General features: G+C 31.7%; 1 protein-coding gene across 3 annotated transcripts; it reads left to right on the plus strand.

Annotated features, from left to right (window-relative positions):
- The first annotated feature begins 453 nt into the window (after positions 1 to 453).
- Positions 454 to 9,536, plus strand: LOC100574765 (lipase 3-like). 3 transcript variants are annotated; one of them, XM_016807247.2, is made up of 9 exons: positions 454 to 1,198; positions 1,289 to 1,539; positions 3,954 to 4,152; positions 6,349 to 6,463; positions 6,874 to 7,117; positions 7,339 to 7,500; positions 7,634 to 7,718; positions 7,914 to 8,056; positions 8,141 to 9,536. In XM_016807247.2, the coding sequence occupies exons 2-9, from the start codon at positions 1,351 to 1,353 to the stop codon at positions 8,993 to 8,995; spliced, it is 1,992 nt and encodes a 663-aa protein (XP_016662736.1). In that variant the 5' UTR covers positions 454 to 1,198; positions 1,289 to 1,350; the 3' UTR covers positions 8,996 to 9,536. The 3 variants fall into 3 exon arrangements, with proteins under 3 accessions (XP_016662736.1, XP_016662737.1, XP_008186492.2); XM_016807248.2 differs by having other exon boundaries at positions 1,294 to 1,539; XM_008188270.3 differs by having other exon boundaries at positions 454 to 1,539.
- Positions 9,537 to 11,212: the final 1,676 nt, after the last annotated feature.

An 11,212-nucleotide genomic window follows, 5' to 3' on the forward strand; every position in this document is an offset into this window, starting at 1 on the left:
AGCACCCCGGGCCCCCGATTACCACAGTCGGTATACGGTATAATACTGGTATAATACGGTATTATACAAAATAAAAATAAAATAACATATTTCAACATCTCTACAAATAAACAACATGTTATTCTTAATTTTTTTTTATATTTACTTATAAAACTAAGGGCTCTTTCCTAATTTAGGTAGGTTTGAAAAAAAATTACGGGTCCCTAATTAATTTTGCACCACGGGCCAAAAATAGCTAGTCCGCCCCTGTCAGTAGCCACTTACCATTTACACATATTTGTGTGTGCCAGTGGATAAAGTAATACCGATATCAATTTATCAATTATCAAATTAAAGAACACAATATTATAATATTATTTATGATTATCAGTGAATAGCTGCGGTGCATGCACTGCAATTAAAGATTGGCAAACTGAAGGCCATCTGGCCATAGTATTAATTAGGCCTAGGCCAATTGTGGAGAACAAAATTACAGGGTGTGCGAGTGCACCCCCCAAATGGCGCACCTGGCTTAGAAAAACTTCTTGTACCTTCAGTAGCATCGACGCATCAGTATAACGCCATACTTTAAGGCAGGGGTCGCCAACCTTTTCCACCAAGTGAGCTACACTAAAAATTACAAGTATCCGATGAGCTACCACTATTTATTTACTATATTTATATTATTACATGCAGCATAACATAATATTTTCCGTCGGAAAATTGTATGATTTTATTCGCTTTCAAATACTATATTTACCTACTGTGTATGGCTCAATATTGTACTTTTTCTAGTAAAACTTATAAATTGTTAATTTTACGACCTTATTGCGCTTCCGCAAACCATATACCTACGATTTACATGTGTTATAAAATGCGTGTGTTTTAATCACCTTCAGCGATTATATACGACAATATAATATATAATGACTCGCGAATATTTTCAAAACTACGATAAAAACTGCAATAACATATTAGAATAACTATTTGAACAACGCGGTGCTTATAACACCACTTTATACCCATCATAGTTGAAACGCATGCGCAGTTATTCGCCGCGGCCCGTGGTGTACGCATTAATTAAGATCGTAAGTAATATAATAATAATAATAATATGATCTATGGAAGTTCGATAGATGGCATTAAATAGAGACAGACACCGGCCCGTCGGCTTAGTAACGAGGTTGACGAGATAACTGAAGAGAAGACTGCGACCACGGTCGGTATATTATAATTGGCGTTATTTTTGGATCTATATTATAAATATTATTATATTCGGCACAAATTATAATAATACTGTCTCGTTCAGGACAGGTTCGTTTGTTGCAAAAAAAAAACCGTGATTTCGAAATAACTTTTAAAGCGATCGAAATGAAAACTTTAAGCTGTCCGCCGTCCAATCGGTTTTTCCGGCCGTTATCACTTTTTCGGCCCATTATTTTGTTTGTCAGTTTACTATCCTCGCCGACCATCACATCGCAGACCACAGATAACACTACTGAAACGTCGTCATATTCCTGGAAAGGCTGGAACATGTACGAAAATGTCAGTATGTCCACCGTAAGTATATTTTTCAACATTGGTTGAACCTATATGTCTACCTATTTTCCTTTCAAATTCCGAATCAATATAAATTGACAAATTGCAATAAGGCCTCATTAAAATATTCCGTTTGGAGCTGAAATTTTCGGAACGTAATAACACTAATAAGGTATATATTATACAAGCGTTGAGATATCCAACGCTTTTGTAATTTGATACCAATTTAAGTCCATATTAACCAAATGAGTAAACAAGATAAAAGGCCCAATAATAAAAAAATGTATGAATTAAATAATAAATAAATATATACTCCCATATAAAATATAGGAATCAAACTACCTATATTATGTAATTATGTGTTGATTGTATTCACTAAATTATACATATTATATTATTATGTTTTTTACAATCGGGGGCTAACCAATATAAATATTAGAAAATGCACATAATCATGCACAATTTTTATTTTAATCGATCCCATATTAGCCAATGTTATAGTAGTCTAATAAATTAATTTTGTTTTGTGCTGATATACGAATATCGTACGTCCAAATCCCGACCATCATTGGCGAACTTAGTTTAATAACCGTGCGTGAATCCAATGAGACGAGTATACTAGGCACAAATAGCGTTTGGGATTTGGGGGACTAAAGCCTTACTTTGATAATATTGAATAAGCTTAAAACAAAATGTAGGAGATGTTTAGGGGGGGGGGGCTATGGATATTTTTTGGGGGGCTTAGCAATTAGCAAATACCTACTGCATAAGTGTACCGATGATCATTCAGTGATTAAAATATTACCTGTAATGTCGTTAATATATTGTAGTAAATAAATAATTTCAACGTGTTTAAAATCGTAATTATAAACTACGATTTCATAGATTTTGATTTTTAAGTATATATAATTAGCTCGTGTTAACCTATTATAATAGGTGTATGATAGATTAACCTTGAATCTTCAATAATTCAAGTCTACGATTCTGTAATAATTAACGAGAGAAAAAGATTTACGAAATATATATTGAGTGTCACTAAATTTCTAAATATTATTCTCACTCTAGTCAGGATCTAAAATGTTGTAGTTCTATAATAGGTATTGTCTTGTCAGATGAAACTACCGAGAGCCTTCTGATTTCGACCATTAATATTATGAATCGAATTGGATACCAAACTTGGGTACTTATTATACATTTATACCATGTTGTGTAAATATATTTATCTTTAATAAAAACATGAATAAAAAAATTATCTGTATAAAATATCGATTTTAAAAGCGACCAAAATGTGCGAATAAGCACTATATATATATATAAAGTAAATCTTTGATCGGATTCGTTTATCAAATGTGCTGATTTGCAATAAACTATTTTATTTTATATACATTCATAATTTAAATGACACACTGCCATTGACAAAGTCTAACGAGTAACTATAATATATTAATATTATAGTATTTTTGTCAACGACAGTTAAATAAAATTCTATTTATGTTCTTCGAATATTCCAGAAAATATTTCTTATATTTTAAATTCAATACGCTTAAACGAACACTATAGAATATTATATATTTGTAAATGTATTATGTTATATAATATAACGTATAGCTGGTGTCTTCAAATTAATAAATATAATTTAATTGTATTAATATTTGTTTTCGGTTGCTGTATAGGTATATTAAGTATTGTCAGCGTAATACATTTATGTAGGTACGTAAATTATATTATAAATTAATAAATTGTATTACTAAACTAGTGCACATGACGTGTCAAGGAGAGAAACAAATATGTCAACGAGCAATCGATATTTTCACGGTTTATTGCGATTAATAAATTTAAATTTTGTAGACTACGTAATAGGGGTACACCGTTCAATGCTAATCGTAATAACATTTTTCTCCAATACTTTTCTACACCGGTTGAGTAATATTTTACGTACCTACACTTTTGTAACGTTCAATAAAGGCTGTTTGCATTTTCTTTAGTTTACGGTAAAATATCATTATAATGTAGGTACGTCGAATCTGCATCCATTATAATGTAGGTACTTACGTTGATTCTGGTCCCAGGTGCCTATACCTACTGCCTATATATATTTATTAGTTGATTTGTTTATTTATATTGGGTACATAAATATATTATACTTGCAGATATTTACCTATATTATAATATAAACATAAATCCAATTTCTTTAACGTGTCTTCAGAATATATACAATTTTGCAAACTCATAGATATGAATATCTATTTGTATAGATAGAACGTTCGTCAAAACCCACGATATTATTTTTGACGTCAATTTATTGTGATTAAATTTAATAATTTTGAATTATGATCTTCGAGACTGAAAATAATAACAATTATATTATACTCAAATTATAATAGTAACCCTTAGATATGTCGGTTTGTTAAAATAAAATTGTTTGTATCGTAAAGGTGGACATCATCAAGAAAAACGGATACGCCGCCGAGATCCACCATGTCATCACTGAGGACGGTTACATCCTCGAATTGCATCGCATCCCCAGCAGTAGGAGCGGACAGAAGCCCACCAGAAATCATCCTGTCTTCTTCCATCACGCGTTTCTCTCGAATTCGGCCGGATGGGTTCTCAGCGGAGCTAACACATCTCTGTGTGAGTGATTAAGTAAAACACGGTTGCGTACGAAAATTCGGAAGGTCAACATTTTAAATTCCCAGTAGTTTTCAAAAGGACAGGGAAAAAAATAAGGAAAAACTGGAACTTTTACGCAAGTTCGGTTTTTAACAAAATCTATTTTGGTTTTTGGTGTAACGCTAAAATTTTCAAAATATATTAATTGCTTCAAGTTAAGCTATTTATAGGCATATTCAATTTTCAATTATTATTAGCTTTTTTAAATTGATGTCGATATAAAAATTTTGCTCTGTCAAAAAACTTGAAAATGTAATACAACTATAGGTACAAGGTTCCTCGTAAGTTGTTGTTAGTGGAAATTTAAAAAAAAAATAATTCTTTATGAGTGTCTGGAGTTGAAATTTTGATAAAATTCGTAAAAATATAAACATTTGAAAATTACTTGAATTAGATATTCATAACATTTGTATTTTTATATTTAAGGTTTGAAAATTTAAAAAAAGATTTCTTATAAGTTTGTCTAATTTTATCAAAAAAATAAAAATAAAAAATGTGTAGCGGAAAGTAAAATTTTTAACCAAAAAATCTAAAAAATATATAAACAGTTTTTTTTTTTTTAAATAGTGATTTGAAGTTCAAGTTTGGGCATAATTAAATATTTAAACGAAGTAGAACGATTTTAGTTTTGTGTTTTAATTTAAAAATATTATTCGTGGGTACTTGAAACGTCTAAAGTATATCTATTATTTTATACAATAAACAAATATGAAATATGATAATATACAAATAATATTAATTTAATTTATCGCATTAAGAATAAAAATAAAAATACTATAATATAATATAAAATATGCTAGGCTGACAAACCGTCTCCAATCAGAATCGTTTTTCGTAGGTATACAATGATATTATAACATTGAATTTAAATTTGACACCATCCATTACAGAGTGACCCACTTGCAGCAGAGCGTTATCCACTTTTTAATTTTAATTTTTGTCAATAATTTAATATGCTTAACTTTTAACAGTTGACACGATATTATGCATGTAATAGATTGTATGTATATGATAAGGGAATAAAAAAACATAACAGGAAAAAACTCAGAAAAATTATGAAAGAGTTCAACACTTTGTATTATGTGTCAAATGACTTTGTATGTTTATTAATCATTATTATAAGAGGTCACGACAGTACGTCAGTACGACACCATTTACACTTCAGGTATCTACCAGGATAACGAGTTAGGAATTTTATAAAAAGGATACCTCGTTATGAGTCAATGGATTGACGATTACAAAAGACTAGCTGTCCCGCCTAGCGTTGCCCATGCCAGAGATTTTTTTTAAATATATTTGTAACAAAATGTACATGCAATATGTCTACTACTTAAAATAGTAATATAATATGTTACCAATGGCAACCCTATAAATAAACAAAAAAAAAAACATTCATTTTACGTGAGCAGAAAAGTGAATGCACGTATGAGGTACCCTCTTTGACTTTTGTATAGCTACCAATAGGGCTTAAAAAATAAGCAATAAACACTCTCAAAGGCTAAAGGATAAAGGAGTCTATATTGATATAACTTTTATTGAAAATGGTCCAGTAGTTTTTGAGTCTCTAGCTAACAAACAGCTAGATAAATATCCATTTTTATTATAGAGTAGATATTTTATAAAAGCATTTTTGGCTTCCTAATATCATATACTGTTTTTAATTTTATTTATGAGTATAATGATAAATTTGTTACGCAGTGTGGAGTATGACAAATAAGTAAAACAATATTTTTGTATAATGATTCATGCTAGTGGGGGAGGGGGAGGGTTCAATATAATATTATTATATTATATTATATTAGTCAGTTTTTTTAAAATTTGGTATTCTTGAAGAACAACTAATACGCAGAGTGTTTTCAAGGTGGAGATCAGTTAACGATATTTAACGAAGTTTTTCATATGTATATGTGAAGCCAAAATACATCCAAGTACAAAATAAAAATATAAATCTTGATAGTAATCGCTAGACACACGTTAGTTTGGTATAATGTAGGTACATAGGTACGCCTAGGCGGCGCCGCGGCAGTAATGCGAAAGCGATTCCTGCGGCGCCGTCGGTTATAAACTGAAAAAAAGGTATATTATACGCCTTACAGTCATATAATAATATGATAAAACATAATATAATGTTCCTAATAACTATTAATTATTGTATAGCCATGCAACTCGCCGACGCAGGATACGACGTGTGGTTGGCAAACAGTCGTGGTAACACTTATAGTAGAAAACACGTATCACTGAACTACAAGCAAAAATCTTATTGGAATTTCAGGTAGGTACTTAAAAGGTACTTACATATTATAGTATATTGTAAAAAAAATAATACCTATTATTATTATTGTTGTTAGTATAATTTTTGCACGATAAATATTAGGTACAGTCGGTTTAGAATATTTATAGTATCTATTTATACGCAACCTTTTTCAATTTTCTTGTCACTCGTAATCATAAATAAAAAAATAATGAATAATTGTGGTGCTGAGCAAGTTGAACACGTTGCTCCATTCATTCAGAAATTCAAATATACTTCACCTCAGAATTATTTACCATATTTGTTGGCATTTTGGCGTTGTTGAATCTATTTAGATTATATCACAAAAGAAATATTACCCAATTATGCCTACTATATTATATTATTACTTATGTAACTACTCCGTTCTCAATCTTTGTCTTACATTGCAGTTTACACGAAATCGGAACGTACGATTTGCCGGCTGCGTTCGACTATATCCTGATGACGACAAACGCCTCGCAACTCCACTACATAGGTTATTCTATGGGCACTACTGTGTTTTTCATCATGGCTTCGACAAGACCCGAATATCAGTCGAAAATCCGATCGCAAATAAGTCTCGCACCGGTAGCGTATTTCACTCACCTAAGGTCGCCGATAAGATACGTGGCTCCATATGCGAGAATGATGAACGTGAGTGTGATTTAATATTTTGTAATAATCAGTATTTAGTATGATAAGAAAACAAATTGAAATAGTTTTCTATCGCAATAACACATCACCCTGAGCGAATCGATTTCAATAGTGATCGTGGTGAGGATTTTTTTTTAGGTTTTTTGTGCGTCTGTGAAACGATTTCTCACTTCTATTCTACATTTGACTAGGTACATTATTATTAAATGGACTATTTTTAGATTGCTTACCAAAGATTGACGAACGGAATGGTTCTGCCGCAGACGAGGATGAAAAAGATTTTCGCGTCGACCGTTTGTGCGGGGAAAATGATGCAGAAACTGATATGCCAAAGGGGATTCATTTTTTTCATCTGTGGCAGTGACCCGAAATACTTTAATACCGTAATAAAATATGAGTTCTAATATCTTATGCAATTTCCGTTGTATACACTATAATATAATATACTTAATAATACACGAGGAAGCGATAACTATAGTTTTTGATGTTATTGACGGCATTCGTTTGTTGTCTTAGAAATTGATCCCGCTGATCATGGGACACTTTCCGTCGGGAACGTCGTCTATGGTTCCCGAGCATTTCGCGCAGATCAAATTGAAAGGTGTGTGTACAATAAAACAGTATTTAGAATAAAAAAATAAACTAATACATAATATAAATGTAATAGATATAAATATCTACTCCTAACAAATAAATCGTAAATTCTCTCATCATCAGTTCGTTTTTTAAACATACCTAATACAGTAATACCTATATAATATATAATATCATACCTAATGAATTGGTTTCGTTGCAGACGCTTTTGGTCGGTACGATTACGGTCCGGTCACTAACATGGAAAAGTACAATTCTACCGAGCCTCCCAAGTACGATCTGACATCGATCCAGGTGCCCATCACTTTGATGTACGGGAAAAACGACTTGGTGGCCGACATCCAGGTGAGATTTTAGCGTCTATAAATTACAACGTAGGAAATATTCTCACCTATTCCACGAGTAACCTAATTTTCGATTTTCGCGCAGGACGTGATGAAACTGAAATCGCAACTGCCCAGACTGATAGATGCCGTGATGATTGATAATCCGTACTTCAACCACTTGGACTTTATGTGGAGCACAGAGGTCAACGAACGCGTCAACGATCCGATTAAGGAAACGCTGCGGAAGACCGACGATATGGACTGGGAGTACTCGGGGCCAAATATTCCGCAGTCGAAGGATATTTTCAATGTCAGTGGCAATGTCAGCGATGGCTATATCGGTTCCAGTGGAAATGTCAATATCAGCGGCAGTGGAAATTTCAATATCAGTGACAGTGAAAATTTAAATATCAGTGACAGTGGAAATGTCAATATCAGCGGCAGTGGACATTTTAATATCAGTGACGGTGAAAATTTAAATATCAGTGACAGTGGAAATGGCAATATCAGCGGCAGTGGACATTTCAATATCAGTGACTGTGGAAATGTCAATATTAGTGACAGCGGGCATTTCAATATCAGTGACGGTGAACATTTAAGTATCAGTGATAGTGCAGGCGATGTTGGTGGCAGTGGAAATGTCAGTGGAAGTGGAGGTAGCATTGGCAATGTCAGTGACAGTGTTGTGCCATCGGATTTGGACTACTTTGCGAAAAACTTGGGCAAGATAATCGCGGACGCTATGCCCAAGCCGATGGACCACGAGGGTGATGCTGCCGACTTCGAACGGGAACGGATCCTGCAAGAGACATTGTTAGCGGACTCCATCGAGTTCGTTCGGTCGGTCCAAAAGAAGTACGGATCGAAGATGGTCTGGCAAGAGTCGTCGACGCGTGCCACAAATGACCGTAATTTGAGAATCAAACAGGTCGTCACGAGCCCGAATGACGCTGTCTGATGAACGTCGGGTGAGCCGTGAGCGCTTAAGGTTTGAGTTTTCGACTCTCGATATGTCACCCGTCGAAATAATACTACCTATACTCTATACCCTAACCTATATAATACAATATATTTTAGTATTATAATAATCTATAAGTCTACAAAAACAATAACAGCAATTCTGCGAGTAGGTAAGTACTAGGTTGTATAATATATACCTACTTACCCAATATGAATACGGCGTAGATACCTATATATATATATATATAAGCGTATTTGTATTTGTATATTTAACTACAAATTTTGATACAGCTGGTAGGTACATCAAAAGTTTCAGAACCTATTCTTTTCGACAGTATTTTCAATCTCTTTAATACATATTATTACACACACTCAAGTCTAGGCAAAAAAGAGTTAAAAAGTTAGAGTTAAGTAAATTTTAACTTTTTAACATTTAATTTGTATCAACTTAATTCTTGACTTCACTGATTTTCAATGATATAAACTCAATAAATAACGAGTTAATTTTAATCAAATCCCAGTTACAATAATTTATAAATAATTAAATAATAAATGTAATAAAATTATTATAGATGATACATGTTGCGTAGACATTTACTTTTTATTATTTTAAATTAAACCATGTTAAGTATACTGGCTATATTTTATAAATTAAAAAAAAAAATTATAACTTAACTTAACTTAATAAGTTAATTGAAAGTTTCCATATAACTTTTAACTTAACTGAGTAAAAACAAATAGGATAACCATTAATTTTTTTAAATGTTTTTTATCAACTTAACTCAATTAAAAGTTACCATTAACTTGCCCAGGATTGCATGCACTAGTGATTTTACTTGGGCGTTGTATTATCAGCTGTGCGTGGTTTGTTACCGTGTTAAAAATTAGAATATTATAATAAAAAGGTTTATCAAATTATTTCTTATTATTGCAGTCCCCCGTCCCACCAAAAGAAAAAAAAAAAATGTAAATTTGCACTGTCGAGGTATAACTTTTATTTTACACATTACCTATAATTTTTTTTATATTTTTCTACACGCGTTTTGCATAGTTGCGATGTTTGCAATTAGCAATGTCATTCTAACCGTTGAATTTCAATTAATATATTGTATACTTTAATTAGATAGGATAGGTTAGGTAATATTTTATAATATCGTTTTAAGTGTACAATGCCAAGCAGGTGTGCCGTAAATGAGCTAACCGTTTATTTAATATTTTAATGTGATATCTACTTAAAGTAAAATAAAATTATGAGACAATCCATTGCAGTTACATAAAATTATATTATGCAGTTTCTGTGCAGATAAATAATCATGATTTAGAAGTGTCAAACTATTTTGTTTACCTACCTTAAGAAACTAATGTGAAATGAAAATAATATTTCTTAAGTTGTATTGAGAGTGGATACTTTGGTCCACGCCGTAGCATGGATAGTACCTAAAAAATGTTAAATGTATATAATTATGTAGGTATATTGTATTTGTTGGACTTAAAAGTTGTACGGTTATTATATTTTCAATTAAAAAAAATGCCCACACGAACAGCGTGTTATTGATTCAATTGACCTTGACGTGATGTGACAAATAATACTATGAATTACAATATTTTATTTACTAATAATGATGATTATTGATTTATATTTTATTACCTATAGTGTTTAACGACCATCACATTTTTTCGAGTAAGCCTTAATCGGTGGATAGTATAATGTTTGTTCGCTTGAACATAGAAAGGCGTATGAAATGTTTTTTATTTCCACATGTTGAATGTACCATACTTTTTTAACTGTGACTCACTTTAGGCTTTACACATATTTATTTTATTTTTACACATGCCATTTAAGTGACAACATATCCAATTGTCTACAGGAAATGATACTATGTTGCAGTTAATATCTAAAGACATTATTATTAGTTAATTTTTTATTAGTATTGCTGTACATTTTAATTGATTGTTTAATAAAATACTATTTACTTGTCAATATTATCTTAATTTTGTAGAAACGACTAGGTATTCATTTTAACTTATTCCTGTTGAATATGATTTTGATTGGTTTTTAAAACCTTTTTCAGCTCTTGTCTATAATCCAGGTTGTATATAACTTTAATTGGACGATAAATTGAATCATATTAAGAGCAACTTCCAAGTAAAGTTATTATGAAGTTCATAATTAACGACAAGGTGGGTGGTGTATAACTAAACACAAAAAAAAAGC

This window comes from Acyrthosiphon pisum, chromosome A3 (genome assembly GCF_005508785.2).
Source record: "Acyrthosiphon pisum isolate AL4f chromosome A3, pea_aphid_22Mar2018_4r6ur, whole genome shotgun sequence".
Taxonomy (NCBI): Eukaryota; Metazoa; Arthropoda; class Insecta; order Hemiptera; family Aphididae; genus Acyrthosiphon; species Acyrthosiphon pisum.

What these genes read in the sequence shown, in the direction of transcription:
- LOC100574765 (XM_008188270.3), top strand. Translation starts at nt 1,351, where the DNA reads ATGAAAACTTTAAGCTGTCCGCCGTCCAATCGGTTTTTCCGGCCGTTA. An exon ending in ACCCGAAATACTTTAATACC is followed by an intron (nt 7,501 to 7,633) that starts GTAATAAAATAT and finishes TTGTTGTCTTAG; the next exon opens with AAATTGATCCCGCTGATCAT. An exon ending in CGCGCAGATCAAATTGAAAG is followed by an intron (nt 7,719 to 7,913) that starts GTGTGTGTACAA and finishes GTTTCGTTGCAG; the next exon opens with ACGCTTTTGGTCGGTACGAT.